This window comes from Vespa mandarinia, chromosome 15, assembly GCF_050613455.1.
Source record: "Vespa mandarinia isolate Hongniang chromosome 15, ASM5061345v1, whole genome shotgun sequence".
Classification (NCBI taxonomy): domain Eukaryota; kingdom Metazoa; phylum Arthropoda; class Insecta; order Hymenoptera; family Vespidae; genus Vespa; species Vespa mandarinia.
The window spans coordinates 4,984,357-5,006,538 of record NC_140824.1 but is presented as its reverse complement, the minus strand read 5'-3'; the positions used below and the strand labels follow the sequence as shown (position 1 = coordinate 5,006,538).

At 26.6% G+C, this 22,182-nt stretch overlaps 5 protein-coding genes and 1 long non-coding RNA gene across 13 annotated transcripts; 1 reads left to right on the top strand and 5 right to left on the bottom strand.

The window, feature by feature from the left end:
• Positions 1 to 46: 46 nt before the first annotated feature.
• LOC118449754 (uncharacterized) lies at positions 47 to 3,167 on the bottom strand. 2 transcript variants are annotated; one of them, XM_035884708.2, is made up of 6 exons: positions 3,015 to 3,167; positions 2,822 to 2,878; positions 1,262 to 2,626; positions 955 to 1,180; positions 680 to 882; positions 47 to 567 (listed from the first exon to the last, which is right to left on the bottom strand). In XM_035884708.2, the coding sequence occupies exons 3-6, from the start codon at positions 2,457 to 2,459 to the stop codon at positions 194 to 196; spliced, it is 2,001 nt and encodes a 666-aa protein (XP_035740601.2). In that variant the 5' UTR covers positions 2,460 to 2,626; positions 2,822 to 2,878; positions 3,015 to 3,167; the 3' UTR covers positions 47 to 193. The 2 variants fall into 2 exon arrangements, with proteins under 2 accessions (XP_035740601.2, XP_035740602.2); XM_035884709.2 differs by having other exon boundaries at positions 1,262 to 2,538.
• Positions 3,168 to 3,900: 733 nt separating this feature from the next.
• LOC118449748 (stromal cell-derived factor 2) lies at positions 3,901 to 8,039 on the bottom strand. Of its 2 annotated transcripts, none has more exons than XM_035884690.2 (4): positions 5,087 to 5,179; positions 4,756 to 4,951; positions 4,405 to 4,629; positions 3,901 to 4,303 (listed from the first exon to the last, which is right to left on the bottom strand). In XM_035884690.2, exons 1-4 carry the CDS (start codon positions 5,163 to 5,165, stop codon positions 4,138 to 4,140), a joined length of 666 nt encoding a protein of 221 aa, XP_035740583.2. In that variant the 5' UTR covers positions 5,166 to 5,179; the 3' UTR covers positions 3,901 to 4,137. The 2 variants fall into 2 exon arrangements, with proteins under 2 accessions (XP_035740583.2, XP_085517661.1); XM_085661535.1 differs by lacking the exon at positions 5,087 to 5,179 and adding an exon at positions 7,963 to 8,039 and having other exon boundaries at positions 4,015 to 4,303.
• Positions 5,611 to 7,128, bottom strand: LOC118449750 (single-pass membrane and coiled-coil domain-containing protein 4 homolog). Its single transcript, XM_035884695.2, has 2 exons — positions 6,865 to 7,128; positions 5,611 to 6,487 (listed from the first exon to the last, which is right to left on the bottom strand). Exons 1-2 carry the CDS (start codon positions 6,957 to 6,959, stop codon positions 6,301 to 6,303), a joined length of 282 nt encoding a protein of 93 aa, XP_035740588.1. The 5' UTR covers positions 6,960 to 7,128; the 3' UTR covers positions 5,611 to 6,300.
• Positions 8,040 to 8,160: 121 nt separating the features above from the next.
• On the bottom strand, positions 8,161 to 12,707 carry Naprt (nicotinate phosphoribosyltransferase). Of its 5 annotated transcripts, none has more exons than XM_035884681.2 (11): positions 12,517 to 12,707; positions 11,902 to 12,072; positions 11,692 to 11,818; positions 11,321 to 11,532; positions 11,026 to 11,144; positions 10,734 to 10,927; positions 9,743 to 9,928; positions 9,032 to 9,266; positions 8,616 to 8,936; positions 8,387 to 8,515; positions 8,161 to 8,301 (listed from the first exon to the last, which is right to left on the bottom strand). In XM_035884681.2, exons 1-11 carry the CDS (start codon positions 12,584 to 12,586, stop codon positions 8,224 to 8,226), a joined length of 1,842 nt encoding a protein of 613 aa, XP_035740574.1. In that variant the 5' UTR covers positions 12,587 to 12,707; the 3' UTR covers positions 8,161 to 8,223. The 5 variants fall into 5 exon arrangements, with proteins under 5 accessions (XP_035740574.1, XP_035740575.1, XP_035740576.1 ...); XM_035884682.2 differs by having other exon boundaries at positions 9,041 to 9,266; XM_035884683.2 differs by lacking the exon at positions 9,743 to 9,928.
• A 3,719-nt stretch (positions 12,708 to 16,426) lies between these two features.
• LOC146872523 (uncharacterized) lies at positions 16,427 to 19,507 on the top strand. Its single transcript, XR_014983010.1, has 3 exons — positions 16,427 to 17,226; positions 19,021 to 19,141; positions 19,217 to 19,507. It is a non-coding gene; the product is annotated as an uncharacterized LOC146872523 (long non-coding RNA).
• Positions 18,867 to 22,182, bottom strand: LOC118449746 (uncharacterized). 2 transcript variants are annotated; one of them, XM_035884687.2, is made up of 5 exons: positions 21,873 to 22,182; positions 20,236 to 20,475; positions 19,922 to 20,157; positions 19,460 to 19,840; positions 18,867 to 19,367 (listed from the first exon to the last, which is right to left on the bottom strand). In XM_035884687.2, the coding sequence occupies exons 1-5, from the start codon at positions 22,032 to 22,034 to the stop codon at positions 19,022 to 19,024; spliced, it is 1,365 nt and encodes a 454-aa protein (XP_035740580.2). In that variant the 5' UTR covers positions 22,035 to 22,182; the 3' UTR covers positions 18,867 to 19,021. The 2 variants fall into 2 exon arrangements, with proteins under 2 accessions (XP_035740580.2, XP_035740582.2); XM_035884689.2 differs by lacking the exon at positions 21,873 to 22,182 and adding an exon at positions 20,778 to 20,881.

Sequence of the window (22,182 nt, the reverse complement as noted above, 5' to 3'; positions counted from 1 at the left end):
AATCATTATTAACTAACATTGTTGTAAATTGTACGCATGTAGAGTAATTTATCAAAGCTATATGACTATTATAATATTATTTTCTTTATGTTTTTAAGACTATAATTTAGCTTATAAAACAATCGATAAAAATTGTTTAGTGTTATAATGTGAATTATTTATTTGATGTATATTTTTATATTTCACATTATAATTATATCATGTTATTTAGAATATTTGCACTTAGTTTGCAATATTTTTTGAAAGCTCTTAACGTAAGAGGTTCTACAGCTTTTGTTAAATTATGTGATAAGTCAAATGGATCTTGTAAACATATTGAAGAATCAATACGAAAGCTTGTATTAATGGCCGATTCTTGAATATATTCTATGTAAAGATTCATTGCTTTCGGTAATTTAAAAATATCTATAAAATATTTTTTTTCTACTGTATCAGCAATTAATGGACAAATAACATAATCTCTATAATTAAAATGACCATAAAAGGTAAAAAATTCTCTTAGTAGTTGATCAAAAGATTTGTTCACAACTATATCTTGAATGTCATGGTCGACTCCAGTTTCCCAACCTACAAAAAATGTTAGACTTTAAAACAAGAAACCAATCATAGTCATTTATCTATATATGGTATGAAGAAAATTTACATTCGTAAACTACGTAAATTCATTATATTATCTTACCAGAGATAAGTTTTGATTTATTTTTCCGCTTTATTAAAGTATCAATGCTTGGTAAAAACTTTTCAATTTGTAAATAAAATATAACAAGCCAGGCAAGAGCATAATTCGTAATACAATGATAACCGGGTAAAGTACAGCGAGATAGCCACTTTTTAACAAATAAAATTAATTTTCTACCTTGTGGACATGCTTTATTAATGGATCTAAGAAAATTAGAAGATTATATAAGAAAATAAATAAGCTTTTAATTAAGCGATATATCATAAGAAACTTACTTAATTAATTTAGTATTTTCAACCGATAAGCCATTAGAAAAGGAAAGATCACATTGTAATCCAGTTTGTCTATGTCTTAATTTTATAATAGGTACTCTACACTTTTTCAATATTTCTTGCACATCCCATATATCTTTGTCTTGCTGTAAACATTTTTTGATAATATCCATATAATTTGTTATAGATGATAATCTATAGTAGTTATTGCATTCATATGCAATCCCTTCTGTAATAAACATTCTTGGTTTTTAAATGGTTATATCACATATTTTCTCATAAAGAAAAAAGAAAAAAAAAAAACATTTACCACAGTCAATAAATATATCTACATCACTACTTGCAAAGCCTAGGCCTGCTATTCTTGATCCAAATGGATACATTTTTAATCTAGGGAATTCAGTATTTAATAAAGATTTTAATGGATTTAAAAAGTTTTTTTCTATTAAGTCAGATTTTAATGCAGTTTCTGATAATTTGAATAAGTTTTCTGCAGTCTCTTCTACGTGTTCAAGTAATTCTTTTGCACGCGAAGGTAATTCTCCAATTACAAAATCTAGGCTATTTATCAAAAATTTATGCATTTCATTCCTACAATGTATTGAAAATGAAAAACAATATTCTCTTCCATTTGAAATCCATAATAATGCACATGGTAAGCAGAAATCATATACAATATTTTTTGCATGTTTATGTAAATTATCAATATGGTATAAAAAACTTAATTTGATTTTAAATTGTTTCTTACAAGGTATACAAGCATACTGATGAATATTATACCAATAGTTGTCAAATTCTTTCAAAAGAAGGTTACATTGACTTTTGGATTGTTCACAGCAATCTGAAAATATTTTCTTATCCGTTTTATTTCTATTATGTAGTTTCATATTCTCATGATATTTTAATAATAACATTTCACACTTATAACATTTCCAATAATTATTAGTTTCTTCCATATACTTTAATGTTATATCAAAGCACTTATGGTGCAATATCATTTTTTTAAGATTTTGTATATGTGTAAAAGTATGTATATGTTCATAAAACATTTGTAAACTATCAGATACTTTTTGGTTGCAAAAAAAACAATATCTCGCTTGAGAATCTTTACATATGCATGAAAATTCAAAACTTTTTATAATTATAATTTTTGCTGTTTTAGAAATGGTAAATATTTGTTTTTCTATGTTAAGCAATTCAATTGTATATGTAGTTTTAAAATGGTTAATAACATCGTTTTTCTTGCGCACTTTAAGAACATCTTTTTTTTTATTCATTGGCCACTTCAAAAATGCATTAATCTCCTTATATACATCATTAGGTATATATAGATTAGAATCATCATTCGTTTTACAATTGGCAGGTTCCTGTTTGAGTTCCGAATAAGATGCAACAGATTGTTGCGATGATATAGTGTCAATATTCCGTTCTTTTCTTACCAAACATAATATCTTAAAATTTTTTATCAATTCGTCCAAATTAGAAATTTCACTCTCTTTGATGGCCATTTTAATGTTATTTTCTTAAATTTATCTCTGCCAGCAGAATCGTTAACAGATGACTATCTGTAGTCCTACTTGTACACCGCTATATATATGTATATTTATATTTAATTATAAAATATATTTTTCTTATGTAAAAAATATTTATTCAGTTATTTTATATATAAATATATCTATAAAAAAGAAACCATTTAGTGTTTAATAAAATAACACGAGAATTGTTCTAACATTACTAGATGCTAATATTGTCATGCTTTATATTTAAAGCATAACGCATGCACTAATACATATTAATACACTAAATTAAATAATTCGAAAAATAATAAAAGTACTGTACCAAATATGATAGCTATATATTATACATTTACCTTTTTTAAAAATTTATTTTATTCACGTTTCTCTATTGCACATCGCTCGAATAGGTCCTTCAATTACGAGACAATTAAAACATGTAACATAAAAAAACCGGAAGTAACTATTAATGATCATTAATATTTATGTAATACATTACTATAATATTACTATATTTCGAAAATTATGTTATGTGTATTAAAAATGTACTTTTATGAAAGCGTAAGTCGTAACGTAGGCCAGATATAAATACGAATAATAAAGGAAAATATTTCTGTGAAATATATTATGTCTACTTGTGCAATACAAAAGAAATCATTCTTCTTAAGTAAATCCTAAGAAATAAGAGCTCGATAAATGATTATCGTGAAAAGTGTTTTTCTATCTTGATAAATACATTTTTAATAAATATATCTTATAACATCGAACTAAATAAAGGCATGATAAAATGATTATTTCGATTTATATTATTGCATACGATTAAATTATATATCAATTGATTCTATACTAATTTAATAATTTTTTTCTATAGTAATTAACGTTAGAATAATTAAAGGAAAGATTATATAGTCATTAAAATGATAAATTTAAATGTATAATCTTATATAATTCAAGTTAACTTTACTAGATTGAAATATTTAAAATAACATTAAATTGTAAATATCAGAATTTATGTACATTATGTATACGTAATTTACGTATACACCATGAAAATAACGAAGGAAATGGTATTGTATTAACAAATAATAAACACAATATCTTAGCATTAGAATTAGGAATATTTCCAATAAATGATTCGGATTTGTAAAAAATAATATCGCATCTTTTTATTCGAAATAAAAGGGGGAACAAAAAATATAATACGTTGATAGTTTGATAACCTAGGGAAAAATAAAGAAAAAAAGGGTTGCTTGAGAGAGAAGCACAAAAAGAAACATAAAAACAATATTATTTCAGCATTGAGAATGCAACATAAACCGTGCGAGTATTAACCTTCGCAATAAATTTTCACACTTAAATACTAACTTGAAATTTTATTTTGTTAAATGCAAATGAAAATATGAAATGAATAATATGTAGTTTTTGTCTTAACTCATCAAACTATATTAAAATTAGTATCAATGTTCACAGTTGTGTTTATAGTTGAATTTTAGATATTTGTCTTTTATTTATTTTTTCTTCTAATCTTTTTGCAGCAAATTTTGTACATTATTAAGACGATGGATCACATCTATAACATATTCTATAAGAACTTCGTATTACCTATTAACGCATATATTACACGTAGATTACTTAATTTATTTAAAAAAAATTATTTCTACATGAAGAAAATTTATAACTCTGTATGTTCATAATGATGTGCTTTGAAATCAGCTGGATGAACAAATAAGCCCTCCATAGTTTTCCATTCTACATGTCGACTATCAGGAGAATAATCTCCAATTACTTCCATCTGACCAACCAGATGGGTGTATGATCTACCGCTAATGGATAAATACCTGTATTTGGAAATTATTTGAATAGCCATTAAAAAATATATATTAATAACTGGAAATATGAAGTATTAACAGGTAGGAAAAATCAAATGTAAGAAACATACGCATTTGTGTCTACATGCTTCAACCTGACAGTATCATCCCTTTCCCAAAAATCAGTTCGACATACTATTTGCCAATTATCTCCACTATCACCTTCTCCTCTGTAATCCCCATAGGCAGATATTTCTTGTTTACCACTTAGTGGCGAATTAACCAAGTGAGAATGTAAATTCTTTTTCGTTGCGATATGTTCTAGTCTAATTATATCCCCACATTTAATGGGTTTCCTATTATAGTTAAATTAGATAAATATATAGATAAATTGTATAAAAACAAGTTGTTCATTTTTTATTACTGCTTTGAAAATATTAACTTATTTTAAACATAAAATTTTAATGAATGTTATTCATTACCCACGAGTATATTGCTTTCCATATTTTGCTTTTACAAGCCAGTACGAATTACCATCTTCTTTAACTTCTATACCTGTCACTGATTGTTGCCCACTGCCGCTTCCATATCTGATATCATGAGAATGTAATCTGAGATTGAAGTCAACGTTCATTAATTTAAGGACAGATCCGTATGTTACATATTTTGTTCCTTTGGCTACAATACAATGTTTTGAATGTATATATTCAATAATTAAATCGATATATTAGCAAGTACGTATTTCTATAATTAATATAACCTTAAAATTTGTAATTCCTGTGAATTACAAAAAAGTATCATTTTAAAATATACCTGTAGTAAATCCTAGGGAAAATAAACTTATTAACAATATTTGGAAGAACAATGGTACTATTTTCGATCGCAATATCATTTTTAAATAATTAAATAGAGCTTATTACACTATTAAAAACACCGGAATGTGTCAAATCTAACTTCGGCTGCGTACGTGGTTTGTATAGATCGTTTCATATCTTGTGCGTGCCAACTTTTCATTGGCGCACATTGCAAGCTATCACACATAACAGAATTTCAATTTAATACAAAATACTTTCCTCATATAAAAATTATATTATTTATTTAATTGAGAAAATATGTTTTATTAAACAATATTGACAAATGAAAATTAAAAGTCTCCATAAAGCAATACATATTATATTAATCACGCGATCAATGCTTGTATTTTTAAATGAAACAAAAATATCGGAATTATATTTTTTATATATTTAATAAATTTTATATTATAGTATAAAATAGATTCAAAAGGATAAATATATGACTAAGTGTTATATGAATATCAAAAATATATTTTTACCACATTGGACCCATGTTTATTTCTTAAATGTTTTACAAAATAATTGTCTATAAATTGCATTTGATAATTCATAAGATTAATTATTAGATACAATTTATTTAATCTTATGCAATTTCCCACACAAAGATATGGTATGCTTCAACAAGATATACTCTGATACAAGCTATTAGCATGGTGCAAACATGTACAATAATTCAGTATATTACATTTAATATTTGTACACCATGTTATAGGCCAATCTATTCTCTGTACTAAACATGTGTGTGTGTGTGTGTGTGTGTATTATAAAAATACAGAATACAGGAAACGAAGATATGAAACACTTATTAAAGAAGCATTTTGATATATCTGTCTTATTATGGTATCATAATACATAAAAATAATAGATAAAAAATCTCTTGTATTCAATAATTGTATTAATTAATATTTTATCACTTTCAGCAAATTGATAATTTTTTTCTTAACTAAGGTATCAATATACAATATATAATGTATAATTCTACCATATATTAATGATAAAATCTTTTTGATAATATAGGCAGTAGATTATATTCTTCATTTGTATTTTAGGTTTTCGATTTATAATGATCACAGTTAAACTGTTTTGCATATAGAAACAAATTCCAGGAACTTCTCTTGCAATTTTAAAGTCATAAATCTTTTTTTCGATAATACATAACAAAAGTAATGTAAATTAATATTCTATTACTTTTGGCCGAGTTTTAATATAAACATATGCGGCTATCATTACAAATATTGCAGCCATTGTAGGTAAAACGACTGTAAAAATTCGTTGCTTGTTTTCAAGAAATTCCTTTTTGCGTTCCTTCTTTTGCTTATTTGTTTCTTTTGTTTTACCTTTTAATTGACGCATTATGTTGCTGTAAAATATAAATTTATTTTTATTCATCTTATAATATAAGAATGCCCATGTAAAAATAATGTATAAATATTTTTGTTAAATAAATTTTTACTCAAGAAAGTAATACATTTTATCAGAAAATCCATTTCGATGTCAAGTTAAAATAAAATTACATTTTTTATATAATTTTTATTCTATATATATATATATATATATATATATATATATATATATATATATATACACGTATATCTGTTAATAAAAATATCATATATTATTAAGATTTACTTTTACATATGCCAATAAAGTATAATATAACAAGTAGTGGGTACAAATGTTCCTTAATATGAGCATAAATGTAATTGATATAATATTTACGTATATACGAATAATTACCAAAAATTAATATCTTGTTTATTTAAATGTTTGATTGAAAAATGATTTTCAATTGACAGATGTGCGAATAACCAGAGTACGAGACTTATGTGCATACACGTAACTAATAAGCAAACAACACAACTTAATATCACTCTTTCCACTTCCGTACATACATACGAATAAACTGGATAAACTGTGCCATAAACTAAGCATTAAGTCATAGATTGAAAATTTTATTACGTTCTGTTATCATTATAACAGAAAGTGATCGCAACGCCACTCTAGGTAAGAATTATAACTAAAATTGAAAATAAACATTTTCATAAATAAAATTACATTTGTGTGTGTGTATGTATGAATGAGAAGGCCGGGCGGGCAAATGCTAACAAGATACAGTATATTTATTGCAAAATCGGTATATCCGATAAAAAATTATATGCGACGACGATCATAGCTTCGAAGTTATCTTCTTTTTCTTCGAAAAAAGCGTACTTCTCTTGGGCCCATAGAAAACATCCAGAGCATCTGATTTGTCCTATTCTTGTTCTTTGGAAAAAACACTGAAATTTATCCATTATTCTATATATAGTATCTATTATATATATCTATAGTATCACTGTTTTTATTGTTGAACCTTCCTTTAAAGGTGTTGGGAAACGTTATATAGATTTTTATAAATTAACTGTTGTACGTAATCATTCGAAGTGATCATGATATATAGAAATTTATTTTTAATATATACATTTATGGATAGGTATGAATTAAACTATGAAGGTAAAGAAATATTATTTCCTGAAAAAAATACTATCAAGATTTAATCTGATTTAGCTACCAAAAGCTTAATATTTTCTAATCCATATTTACATTTATATCACATGATTAGGTTTTTCACTATACATTAATATAAATATATTTATGCGCGCTACTAATAAGTAATCATTTATTACAAATAAAACATATATATATATATATATATATATATATATATATATGTACCTATATGTGTATATATATATATCTTGCCCTTCAAAAAATAAAACAGATTAACATTACGTGTATTTCTATGAGTCCATAAATTCTCGAAGTAACAAATTGTTGCAATATTTGTAACAAGGCATTTTACTGAAGCGTGTATGTAAAATAATATAAATAGAATATTAGATATATATACGAAGAATTTGTACATGTTATCAAAGTAGCATGATATTTTATAGAGCTATCAGTGATTTTAATCGTACAAAATATATCTCTAATATTTAAAAAATTTTTCTTAGAGTGTATCGCACACACAAATTTGCATGATTTTTAAATACTTTTGAATCATAGACAACATTGTTCATTTTTCAACAATTTAAGACTCAGTAAACATCTACAGCTTCACGACAGTTCTCCAATAGGCGCATTTTGCAACCACAAATCGTGTATAAAATTATACAAATCATCGCTAACAGCCACCTATAAATTATTATATAAAAAGTAATTTATTGTTTGTAATATCTGTATCTATAATATACAAATTTTTATGTTTTTACAAATTTACCTTATATGGTGTAGGGTTCAAATTTCTTTTATGATCATTTCTTAATGTTTTAAGAGATTCCTGTACTCTATCTCTAATTTGTGTTAACGTCGGTAAGGGTTCGCAGAGTTTACCATTTTTCCAATATATCTTTAAATAGAAAGTAAATATTTTAGACTTTTTCTCATATTTAAGAATAGTACACACTTTAATAATATAAAATTGGAATATTAATATAAATTATATTTACTTTGTGCAATGGTTCTACACGTGTTGGTATAACATATGCTCTTTTTGATTCTTGAAATGGATGTCTACAGAGAACTTTCTGTTTTATTTGCGGTACTTCCTCTGTTGATCTTTGTAATATGTCAATTAATGCATATCCATCTGCACCATATAATCTGTATGCATTCTTTTTACCAGGAATATTCATTTTACCAACTTCTTGACTGAGCTTGATTCTTGGTTGACCATTGATTTCAACCATTTTGTATACGCAACCTAATGCTGGTTGTCTTTGACACGTTACAAGATGCGTACCAATTCCAAAACAGTCAATTTTGTGACTCTATGAAAACATTTATTAACTTAATTTATAAACTAAAAAAGCCTGGTTTAGAAATAGCCATTATAAAAAGTAAATATAAAAAAGTTTGTCATTACATGTTTTACCTGCTCATTCAAACTTATAATTGTTTCTTCATTAATATCATTCGATGCAACGATTGTCAATCGTGCGAACCATGGTATATTATACTTAACAGCAAGTTTTTCAAAGATATCTCTAGCAGCATTACTAAGGTATGCCAAATCACCGCTATCAAGTCTTATTCCAATAGCTTTGTAATCCAAATCATTTAAGGCAAGTGCAACAGCACAGAAATTTAAAATGCCACTCCTAATACACAGAAGAATAATAAGATAGGTATTCACATGTATGTTGAAAAACATATTATTAATATGGAGTAAATATAATCGATAAGAACAATTAACCCAATTATGACTTATATATAATTGCACATGCAAACGCACATACATTACAACTATTTAAAATGAAGTGGAAGATTTAAGGGGCTGAATTGGGAAGGGCACTATATAAGATCACAAAATTATGATAATGAAATCTCACGAAAAGAAAGCTTTTATATTGATTAAAATATGTTAAGCTTGCTTCATAATGATCATATTATGAAAGCAGTAGGATGCAATGAAGAATTATTATTTTTCAATTTGTCTGCTTTACAGAAATGAGGTCTTTAGTTAAACTTAATGAACGTTGTAATTTTTATTATAAAAAAAAACGTTTAATATTTCATTGACACAATTATGAAATCATTGTGTATCGGAAAGCAGACAAGTGAGAGTATATCGTACCTCACATAGAGCTCACCCAATTCGCCTCGTCTTAAAAAGCCATTCTTGTGATGCGAAGTAGATTCTGATATAAGCGTATTGTTTCTCACACCATTTTGAGCATATGCATTGGATCCTTTAGTTAGAAGCTTATTCTTTACATTTAGGCTGGTTATAAATGTCTTTTGCTTGGCTGATGCTTCAATGCTACAAATACATTTTTCTTATCCAGCAACAAATATAATAGTCTATGCCTATTATAATTTTTATTTTGGCAATACACAGACTTGATTATCTATTACTTAAGAAACATATATATTTTCTTAATAGATATAAAATTTTTATTAAAAATAACTGCAAAAGTCAGTATATATTTCTGGTCACGTTATTAAATAAAAGTATATTAGCGTTTAGAAATATATTCCATGTTATATATAAATTGTATAATCGTGTATTATTTCTTTTAGAAAATTCCTGACAAATTCTTAGCATTACAAGACAGACTGAGAGATTTAACTTGATTATTGTTAATAATATTACTTATTATATTTTATATATGTAGCATGATTGTGTATAAATTATAAGTATGTACATTAACATGACAATATAATCATGTAATCCATAGATAAAATATTTCACATATTTACTTGTAAAATTATTACTTATATTTACAATTAATTTATATAGATATTTTTGTGCATTAATTTTTCTTTAAAATTTAGTATATAAATGCAATATTAATTTGTATTGTACTTTTATAATAAAAATAATTATAATAAATTTTTTTGATAGTTTGTTGATATTAGTAGCAAACTATATTATGTTTACATTAATGATATTAAAATAAAATTATCAAAGAAAATCAGCATTTGATATCAAATCATTTACCAAAAGTCTATGAATATTAAAAAGAAAAAAGACAAAGAAAAAGCTCTTCGATAAAAATAAAAAATTATATTTAGAAAATACAGAAAGAATAAAAAATAATTTAATAATAAATAACAGTACATACCTTTTAACATCATATGTGTCTACAAGAGCTGTAAATCTCTCTGGAAAAGCTATAGCATAGCTGATTAAAGCAGCTAATTCTCCACTAGAAGCTTCAGACACTATACTTCCTAAATCACCGGCAATAGCATCTCGATACTTCGATGCCAACTCTAAAAGATCATAAACTTTTCCTGTTTGTTTATGAGCAAGAGTCTGCAAATATATGACAAAAATATCGCGGTTTTAGTATCATTTATATAAATATATTTAGGATAAATAATATTCTAATATGTAATTTAATATATACTCACTTTGGCTTGTAAATCATCGATACTTGTAAAAGATGTAATGTATGCATGTGCATGAGTTCCACTTACTGGAATATTAAATAACTTTCCAGCTAATACATTACTTGTACCATCAAATCCACCTATAATATATATAACACTGATATGTAATTATTCTTTATGGCATTGTTTTGAACCATTCTGATTATCTAGTACAATTGCAAAATAAAATAGTGTATTGATTTTATTCTTTATGATTATAAATTTAGTTTCTTAAAACAGTATTAAGTCATAAGATTACATTAAGAATATGACGAACCAACGTAGCTATATTTAGATGCACTTAATCCTCCATCTGGACCTTGAGCTCTACGAAGGCCAAACTCTAACAATGTAATATTTTTCCCAGCAACCATCCGATATCTGGCTGCATTAGTTGCCATCAAACTTGCATAGTTCACCAATGTTAATAAAGTTGTCTCCAACAGTTGTACTATTATTAATGGTCCTTCAACTCGTAACAATGGAATTCTATATATGTTAATACATGTATCTGAATCTGGTACTTTAATAGATATATCAGATTAATAAATCTCTAAACTTATTCATAATTATTTCAAGAAATAAAATATATTCTATATAAGTTGTAAATTTTAAAAATCATTTCTCTAAATTATTAATAATAATAACCTTGGAAATGTAACAGAGCCTTCTTGCATTGCATAAATAGTAACGTCATTTACATTGACATTTTTTAAATAATCAAAGAATTCCGGGTCTACCGTAGCAGGCATTGTAGATTTCAAATATTTGATATCTATAATACAAAATTATAAGTAAATTATTACAATCAAATATACTGTAATAAATCAATTATTATTAAATTAATTATAATTATACCACTGTTTGAATACTGAAACCTCTCCAGAAATTTAATACATTCTTCGAGACCAGCAAAAATTGTGAATTCTCCTTGAAAGGGGTTCTTCCGAAAAAATAAATCAAATACAGCATAATCATTGGTTTTACCGCTTTTCCAATAAGCATATGCCATTGTAATCTGATATAAATCTAAAAAATTATTTAACTATTAATTTTTTTATGTAATCTAAAAACAATACGAGAAAATGAGCAATTTTTTTTGCAAATCTTAGTTATTTCTAAATATGCTAACATGTAATGGTTATATATTAATTTTAATTATATTTTTTGTGTAATAGTATATATTAATAATAAAAAAAATTGTACTGGCTTAATCAGAAAAAGAAAAAGGAGAAAAAATATGAAGCATACTAATAAATCGTACAGCAAAAAGGATTGATCATAAAAATGATTGTAGACGACAAAGAGATTAAAATTTTTAATTAGTTACGATCACTGAAATAATATTTCGATTAATTCCATAAACATAATTGAAATATGATCCATATGAAGAAAGTTTTGAGGTTAGTTTGTAAATACCGGCTTTGAATGATCATTTATCATGTTACTCATGAAAACAGACTACTTAAATACCTGTCAAAAGAGGTTGAACGACAGCATTTTGCCGTGAGTGACACCATGTTTTACAGTCGTCATCTGACATTATTAAGAGAAATTTATTTTCTTTTGTATCTGAATAGTTTCTCTCTCTCTCTCTTTCTCTCTCTCTCTCTCTCTCTCTCTCTCTCTCTCTCTCTCTCTCTCTTGTGCGTTCTCCGTTTTATATATATATATATATATATATATATATATATCTATGTATATATATACTTATTTATATATATTTTTTTCTCTCACTAATATAATGCTTCAAACAGTTAAGTATTAATAGTACTACACAGTGTACATTACACAATACCCCGTCGTTCACGGTTACTGACGGACTGACATGATTTAAAGAAGTCCACAGTAATATACGATCGCGTACCCTCTTAGAATCGATAGAAACGTTTGAAGGACGTTCAGACGATACATGCATGACCTGTTATTCCGCCAGTCGTCGAATCAGTTGTTAAATAAGTCATAATGTTCGCTGCTTTACATACTTTTTTCTGTTTAAAAATCACTATCAATAACTGATATGCTAATTTAGAGAAGAACTACAATATCTTGCATTTTATTTATACATTAGTAGAAAACTTTTCATTTCACTCTTGATCATTAGTTAAGAATAAAATATGAAAAGAAAGTGTGTCCTTGAAAGAACGAATGACTCGAAATTCGCGGTTAATTGTGAATGTTTCGAAAGATGTAACTTTTAATACAAAATTATTGTGCCTATCGATGAAGTATTAAGTACATGAAGTATTTCAACGTATTATATGCAATCTACAATCAATCTTTTTATGTTCGTCATAATTACAGAAGAAACGATACGTGTATGTATCCGTATTTTTTGCATTTTTGCCTTTCTTTCTCTCTTTCTCTCTCTCTCTCTCTCTCCCTCTCTCTCTCTCTCTTTTAGCACTTATAGTTCGATGAGCAAAGTGCATGTCATATATGCATATATATATACATATATATATATATATATATATATATATATATATACATGAAAAGCAATATGCCACGTGTTCAGAAAATTTTAGTCGTATTTAATGTTGGAACCGAATCAAACAATTTATTTTAATTTAATCGATATCAAATACCGATTCAATTATCGTACGAACATTTCTTACAATTCTAACATGTACAAGATAAAACAATTAATTAATAATCGAAAGATATTTTTTTTTTATATAGCATCGAAAAGTCGCAGAAAGTGCTAGATCGATTAAATATTAAGTATATCAAGTATTTCGAGGCGCCAATTATTTTTACAATGGAAATGCATAAGAAGATATCAAAGAAATAACTAAGTAATTAAATGCATAAAAAAGAAATTAATTATATATTATGTATACATACGCGAGACACGCGCACACATGTACACACATATTGCAAAATGCATTTATATTGTAGAAATGTGTAAGTCGTATATGTATATTTATATGTATATATTCTTTATGTTTTGATTATACTTTGCATATAGTTTTTATTGAAATGATATAAAATTATACGTCGTAATAATTCTTCACATTGCATCGCATTACGTCATAGGTCTCTTAGATAAGATCTCTAATTATAGCGAGCTCTTGTAGTTAATCTATAGAGATTTATACTTGTAGAATGTTTAATTTCAAAAATCTTTCATTTAAAATGTTAAACATAATGTTCATTTGTTAATGAAAGGAAAACTCATTTGTTTTTCATAATCGGCACAATTTTTTGTTTAAAAGAGAAAGAGAGAGAGAGAGATAGAAATAATCTGTTTTTTCTTCTGGTTCATTTATAAACTTCAGAATTATTTCATAATTATTGTTTCACAGATAATTTATTAAGAGAGAAAAGAAGCGTATTTCAACTTTCATATCATATATATAATTTTTACAATTATATTCTAAGGATGTAATAAATCAAGTTACAAGATACATTTTTTCTTGATATTATATTCGTTTTATCAATGTAAATGTGAACACACAAGAAAGATTTATGAATGCATTTACAAACACTTACAGCGATAAACATATACGCGAAAGCGTAATGGAAGTAAATAATAGGATTATATTGCAGATATCTTATCCTTTATTATAAATATGTATATATCGCGCGCGCGCGCGTGTATGTGTGTGTGTGTGTATATATAAAGATAGACTCCGATCACATGACGAATAATACTGTGGTTCTATCTTCACCTCTTTCTTTTTCTCTCTCTCTCTCTCTCTCTCTCTCTTTCTTTTCTTAATCTCATTTGTTATTTGATGCCTCAGAAAAGAGAAAAACTTTTTCCTGTATATCTAGAATAACACGAAAGTGGCACATTTATAATAACCATGTACCACCCGGTGAGATCGGCGATGAATACCTTCGATTAAACACCTATCGTTAGGGGCAACACAATGGTTTAAACTCTGACCTTGCATGTAACGTTGGCCTGCTATACAACAGTTTTTATTTTTCTTTTTACCCTCTCCTTAATATATAGAAAACGTAATGGAAGGAGGAAAATTCACATGCAATGGAAATTAAAAGTATCTATAGAATGAAATAATACAGGTCGTGTGATCCTTTTGCAAACTAATTCATAATAGAGACAATCGAAATCAGCGATTGTTTTTGAGAGGAGTACAACTTCTTCAAAAGATAATGATCAAAACTTAGAAATAATCTTTTAAAGATTTATAATGAGCTTTTCAAAATTTAATAACCCTTTAACTTATGTAAGAAACAGATTTTTAGATAACTGATCAAATTACGATTTATTATTTTTGTGTATATGTAAAAGTTCTTACAAAATAATTTACATGAGTAAATAGTTTAAAATTTTTAACAGTTTTAACAAATATTTCGTGTATCCTTGTAATTTATGTTACAATGAAATGTTACTCGCAATAACTTACGTTTAAATAGCATAAAATTTTTGGAAATATTTGAATAATAAATTTTTATTATTCAAACATTTTTATGTCGCAATTTATATCGTCAATTTTGAATATCGCATGTACTTGCATATTATGTTCATTATGTCATTTTTGCAGATATTTTTTATGTACGAAGCGATATTTCGTCATTAGTCATTTCATTATTGTTTATTAACATTTTATAGATAAGTCTCTCGTAACTATTTTTAAAACGTTATCTACCCACATTACACATTTATAGAAGTCATCGAACTTAAAGAGTATTTCTTTTTTTTCACAAATTCTCTCTTCTGAATTATTTGCCAAGAGATCTTAATTATTGTCAAAATATTGAACAATAAAAAATATTAAAAAATAAAAGGAATCGAAGCAGTCCAGTCATTATATTACACAGATTCATCTACAATTCATTTATAGAACAATCGTGTATTTCGTTAAATGGATCGTAAGTAGGCGAAGCGTTAACGCGTCATCAGTATGTGGCCGATTGAAAATAGAAAGAGCATTCTAGTTCAATGACCTGTAGTTATTTACAAATAAAAGAGCTCATACGAATAAAATGGCATTGCCAAAGTATAATATTTTGTCATTTTTTTCATTTCTATCTTATTAATTCTTACTAATCATTCGAACTATTATAAAATTGGTATGATAAATTTGTGTTAATTATTATATTTGATCTTTTTTTTATAAAAATGATTTTAATATTTGTATATATATATATATTCTTTATTTTTCGATTGCATAAGATAGATTAGATAACAAAGTAATATGGAAATAAGTGTACCTCGAGCACTTAATCATATTCTTTTGCATATTTCTTTATGACTTGGAAATTGAGAGGTCAAACTAATTTTCCATTGTTAAACATTTTTTAACTATTTTTCAACTAATATAATAGAAATATCCTTTAACAAAAATACTTTGAAATGATATGGATACTACTTATATTATTTAAATCTATAAGAAATATATTCGTCTGTGATGTAAATTTATAAATATATTATAGCTATAGATACGAATTACTTTGTTTATGATTTATAATACGATATATATCCGACGAATAATCGTGTCATATGAATTATTAGATGCGTATATAACTGTCATTGTTTTTACCTTGTTCAACATCTTCTCTCAACTTGATAAAATACTTCAAAAATATAGCAGAATAATAGGGATCAAGTAATTATATGAATACGCTGTTTTATACAACCAGTTTATTATTATGTCACAGATGGTATTACCAATAGTGTTAAATCATTGTTCAATTCTATAAATAATCATTTGGTATTTATCTGCTGTATAATAACGCTAAATTAATTGTCTATATTACTGGCACTTTTGAAATGGCACTAATTCCTAATGAAATTCTATATATTCTTGGTGTGTGTGTATGTGTGTGTGTGTGTGTATGCGTGGGTGTGTGTATGTATATACTTGTATCTGTATGAACCTTCTGTATCGATGAAAACGTATAAGTGTAGTTTAAAAAAATATTCAATTTTTGATTTTCTAACGACTAAGTGTGCATTAATGCCGACCGATGTGTTAACTCAACGATCATTGGTTCTCTCAAAAATTGATTATTTTTGATGTATATTTATTACAACTATTATTTTAATCTACGCAATGGCAAGCGTTCACAAAAAAGTGTAATCGCAAAATACATATTGTATGTGTCACGCTATAAGCTTCTGTAGATAAATAATCAACACATTTTAGTTCATGTCGTATTGGTTTCATATGTATTGGATAATGTGCCGATTATTGTATAATACTTATGGTTAGCCCGATCTACTGTAAAGAAACATTATTTCTTTTTATTTTCTATAATGCATAAGTGTGTGTATATGTAATAATATGGAAGCACAAACTATGTATAGTTTACGCTCTACACGAGTCTTTTTTATACGCTATATTTTTCCTAGAACTACTCAGACTTCATTTAACACTTATTTTCAATTACAATTCCACTTATAAGAATAATATTACGATACTTTGTTATATGTGTGTGTTATGTATATATATATATATATATATATATATATATATATATATTATATATATATTATATATATATTGTATATATATATATATATATATTATATATATATTATATATATATTATATATATTATATATATATTGTGTATATATATATATATACATTTATTATATCATTTATTTTTTCTTTTTTTTTTTGTTTCGTTTTTAATACTGCTTCATTCTATAATCAAACTCATTTGTTATATTTTGTAACAGTTTGCAAATGTGGCCCTTGTTCACTTTTTTCCCTAACCTATATTATTCTAATTTGACACAAAGTTTTTATTCGTAAACAGTCTTAATATTTATGATAATATTTGCATTGTGCTAAAAATGTGTTGGAAGCTACAAAAAATGTTCTCATTTGCACGAATGTCTTTGGTCATTATACATTATACATTATATATAGAGTATTCTCTGTAAAACTGATAATTGACCTTTGAGGAGGTTAAAGAAGTAAATATTTTAAGACAAAAGAACTATCATCTCAAAGCTTTATCCTTTTTCATCTTATCAAAGATCAATTAGTAGTTCTGCGACACCCTATATATAAAATTCATATAGAACCACTATGTTATTTCGATTACATACATCTTACTTTTTTGTAAAGGACGATTCAATATATTATTTTATCATTAATTTTAGACCTTGTGTTACTGTCGATAAAATTCAGTAATTGTGTCGGATGCTTCTCAACTAATATCATTTTTTTGTATTTATCTACTTTCTAGTAAATTGTAAATTTCATAACCAGTATAAAAAATCATTAACATATCACAGCTCTATAAAGAGAAAATTGTATATCCATTATTATTATTATTACTTCTACATTCTTAGTTCATATTCAACATACTATCATAGTAATGTGTAAGCATACTATATTATTTATAATTATATCAATTATAATGTTATTCAAAACTATTCTAATGTAATTATAAATATATACATATATATACATACATACATATGTGTGTATGTATGTATGTATATATGTATGTGTATGTATATATTTGGCAGTGAACATTAAAATAAAAATGAAACATAATTCATTGTTATTTACTTCATAATTATATAACATAAACATATTTAGAATACTATCTTAAAATGTCTTTAATATACTTCAATATACTTCAAACTTTAATATACTTCAAATTTTTACTACTGGCTATGAAATTTCAAACCTACTTGTGCATTTAGTAACCAAAATTAATTATGACTATTGGAAGTATTTTTGTTTTTATCAATGATAATTGTGTATGCTTATGATATTCTGTTACAACAAACAAGAATACATATTTTCTGAGCAATAAAGTATATTATCAACATTATCAACATTATTAACAATAGTATATTAAATTTCAAAATTAAAAAAAATAAAAACATATAAAACTATCACTTTGTGGATTAGCACCGTTAATCTCAAAAGTAAAGCTTTTTTTTCTGTATAATACAGCTAAAAAAAGTTTATAAAATTGTTTCTATCAAATACTGTGTTCAGCTAAAACTCCATTCTTCGTTTTGGTTACTCACAGCTCATCTCATTAAATCTGCTGCCCTTTGCCTATCTCTATGTACTTCTCGAGGATGCATTCTTTTACGATGTGAAAAACAATTACCAGAACTGGCAAACGCTTTTGGACAATAAGGACATTGGTAAGGCCTTGCACCAGTATGTTGATTTATATGAAATTTCAAATCCTGATTCCTTTTGAATGTTTTATCACAAAGAGGACAGGCATGTGGTCTTAAGTCGGAATGCGTTATACTATGAGCTCGAAGAGTTGAATTAGTTGGATAAACTCTTCCACAAACATTACATGGAAATCTAATTTCACCATGATATTCTTTATGCCTGCATAAATTCGATTGTGTTTTGAAACTAAAACAAAATCAATTTTAATTAATATTTGTTATACAATAAAGAAATTTCTTTGCGTTTAATAAAATTATATCTATTGATGTCAAACTTACATTCGGCCACATATATCGCATCCATATTTTCCTTTAGGCCTGTGAGTTTCTAAATGTACTTTCAAGTTTCCTTTTGTAGAAATCTTTTTACCACAAATTGGACAAACGAAGTTAGCAGAGGAATTGTTATCAACATTCGTATGTAGCACGCCATTTGTTGAATGAACTTGTTGCGATCTCAAAACAGATTTCCCATCCAAGCATCTTTCTCTTGGCAGATGTGACCATAAATGATTTCTTAAACCAATCTCTGATATGAAGGATCGTGTACATATCGTACATTCATATTGTTTTGTTGTATTTAAATTATCTTCATTAGTTTCTTCATTAAGTTTATTGTCACTAGATTCCCTTGTTTTCTGCTTTTCTATTTCTATATCTCTATAATTAAAAATTCATTAATTTATTTAAAAGAAATCTATATGTTAATTTATTCGTGCTGCGATAGTTCCGATAATTTACTTGTTTGTTAAACTCGATAATTCAGGAGAATGAGTTCTGATCGCACTTTCTTCAAGGTCTGATGTATCTGATATATCTGAAGCCGATTGTTCCATACAGCATTGTAAAAATAACATTGGATCTACTTTGACTTCCATTTCTTCCATACTTGGAGTATGACTTTTTTCTTCTTCAGATAGATGGGATAATTCAGATGGTCCAAGTGGTTCGCCTTCTGCTAAAATTTCTATGGCACCCTAGAATAAAATCTTTTTGTTATAAGACAGTCAAATAAAAAAGTATTATGAATGTGCAATATAAATTGAAATATATACTTTTGTAAGAATTGAATGTAATAATCCTCTATCTTCTACTTTTTTAGTAGTTTCTTGTATATCCTTTAAACTTTGTTCCTCCATATCTTGAACAGAATTTATATTGTCCAAATTTTCATATAATTGTAACCTTAATCTTTCTTGTGTACAATATGCCATCATTGCAAAACGATGTACTCCTTCCAATCTTTTGATGCACGTTAAACAAACCATCTTTGATAATTTATCTTCAGAGGATACCTGAAAAAAATTAAATAGTATACTCTTCTGTTATTTAACAATATCAAACAAAGTTAATTGTGCGAATAAAAAAACATTGTATTGGGAAATAAGATATAATTCATTTAAAAAATTGATTTACTTTTCTACATGAAAATATTCTCTTTTTATAGATTTATTTATTACACTTTTTAATTACCAACTCACTTGCAATAATAATTATCTTTAAGTATTATATAAATTTAATGTTTATTCTATTAATTGTCATTTTTCTAAATTATGATAATAATTTTTTTCTAAAGAAATTTTTTTTTTCAAAATACCTTTAGATTTTATTAAATTCATAATTAAAATTTTCTTATCGAGTATTTTTATTTTAAATATCATAAATATATGAAACACATTCGATGTTCTATTTTTTCTGCATAAAATATTTCATAGACGTCATATCTGAATACGCCGCCGCTTCATTCTCAAATATTTATAGACGCATCGCTTTATACAGCGCATGCAGTACATTATACTTATGGCAATCAATAAAATGCTAATTTTTAACACTTTTACAGCACTGTACAAAATGGTTGCCATGAAGCTCATTCATCGAGCAATAATATTTGTCATATTAATTTTTCGTATTTATAAATACATATTATTTAATATTATCAAAAGGAATATTAATTTTTTACGAAAGACAGATGCAATTTTTCTTTTTTTAAGAATTTATATCAAAATATTATCTCTTTTGATTGTTTTTGCAGTAATATGATTATTAATTAAAAAATTAATGGATTCATATCGTTTCAGTATATTTTAGAAAATTTACCGGTAAAAACTACAATTTATTATTAATTTTTATAATGATAGATTTTATCCTATGAATATCAATGATAGCGATTATTATATTTGATCACAAAAATAACACTATTTATTTGTCAATTAACAATAATTAACGATCATTACGATCGAACGCATTCCTAATTCCCACTTGAGTCTCCGTCGAGTATAATGCATCGGTACATCGACAGTACCGACATAAGGCAAGAAATCGTCAAGTAAAATTTTCCGGAATTATTTATAACTAAAAATACGTTTTATTGTTTTTAATTAAGATAAGTGATAATAGCGACAGAAAAGATTGCCGATCGCAGGTTTTGAAAACAAAAAAAGAAAAAGAAAATAAAAAAATAAAAAGCAAGACGAACTTGAACGTTCATCCGATCGTGAATGTACCACCGAATCGCACGTGGGAATCGTACACACAACTATGCATTATCTTGGTGGGCAAGACGCGCGCGCGTCCAGCGGTCGAGATTTTGAAAAAGATCCCGGTAACACACAACACGCACTCAGCCTCGGTTCATTGCCTCTTGGGCCGATTCGATCGGTTACTTTTTTCCTCGCAAGGTCGCACAACTTACCAAGATGTAGAGATATTTGCGTATTTTGGTCTGCAGGTAGTGCCGTCTACCATCCTCGGTGAAAATGTTGATACCGTTGGTTCCAGTAACGTCGCACGCACAAATCCGACAGTGCAATCCGTCTTCTCGATCGCGCTCGAAATCGCGACCGGCTGTACCCATTTCAAAAAGAAAATAAAAGAAAAAAATATAAAGACACTAAGAAATTATAACGAAAGATTATGATCCTTCCCCTCACCGCACGATGCGACGAGATATCGAAGCGTGGTGCTCACCGCGAAGCGAACATATCTCTTTTTCTCTTTTTCTC

What these genes read in the sequence shown, in the direction of transcription:
- LOC118449754 (XM_035884708.2), bottom strand. Translation starts at nt 2,459, where the DNA reads ATGGCCATCAAAGAGAGTGAAATTTCTAATTTGGACGAATTGATAAAA. An exon ending in AGATATATTTATTGACTGTG is followed by an intron (nt 1,181 to 1,261) that starts GTAAATGTTTTT and finishes TGTTTATTACAG; the next exon opens with AAGGGATTGCATATGAATGC. An exon ending in GAAAATACTAAATTAATTAA is followed by an intron (nt 883 to 954) that starts GTAAGTTTCTTA and finishes TAATTTTCTTAG; the next exon opens with ATCCATTAATAAAGCATGTC.
- LOC118449748 (XM_035884690.2), bottom strand. Translation starts at nt 5,165, where the DNA reads ATGATATTGCGATCGAAAATAGTACCATTGTTCTTCCAAATATTGTTA. An exon ending in TTCCCTAGGATTTACTACAG is followed by an intron (nt 4,952 to 5,086) that starts GTATATTTTAAA and finishes ATTGTATTGTAG; the next exon opens with CCAAAGGAACAAAATATGTA. An exon ending in GGAAAGCAATATACTCGTGG is followed by an intron (nt 4,630 to 4,755) that starts GTAATGAATAAC and finishes TAACTATAATAG; the next exon opens with GAAACCCATTAAATGTGGGG.
- LOC118449750 (XM_035884695.2), bottom strand. Translation starts at nt 6,959, where the DNA reads ATGCACATAAGTCTCGTACTCTGGTTATTCGCACATCTGTCAATTGAA. An exon ending in AAACAAGATATTAATTTTTG is followed by an intron (nt 6,488 to 6,864) that starts GTAATTATTCGT and finishes TATATTTTACAG; the next exon opens with CAACATAATGCGTCAATTAA.
- Naprt (XM_035884681.2), bottom strand. Translation starts at nt 12,586, where the DNA reads ATGTCAGATGACGACTGTAAAACATGGTGTCACTCACGGCAAAATGCT. An exon ending in GGCTCTGTTACATTTCCAAG is followed by an intron (nt 11,533 to 11,691) that starts GTTATTATTATT and finishes TAACATATATAG; the next exon opens with AATTCCATTGTTACGAGTTG. An exon ending in ATCTAAATATAGCTACGTTG is followed by an intron (nt 11,145 to 11,320) that starts GTTCGTCATATT and finishes TATATATTATAG; the next exon opens with GTGGATTTGATGGTACAAGT.
- LOC118449746 (XM_035884687.2), bottom strand. Translation starts at nt 22,034, where the DNA reads ATGGGTACAGCCGGTCGCGATTTCGAGCGCGATCGAGAAGACGGATTG. An exon ending in GCAAATATCTCTACATCTTG is followed by an intron (nt 20,476 to 21,872) that starts GTAAGTTGTGCG and finishes AATTTTTTTCAG; the next exon opens with GTATCCTCTGAAGATAAATT. An exon ending in TACATTCAATTCTTACAAAA is followed by an intron (nt 20,158 to 20,235) that starts GTATATATTTCA and finishes ATTTTATTCTAG; the next exon opens with GGTGCCATAGAAATTTTAGC.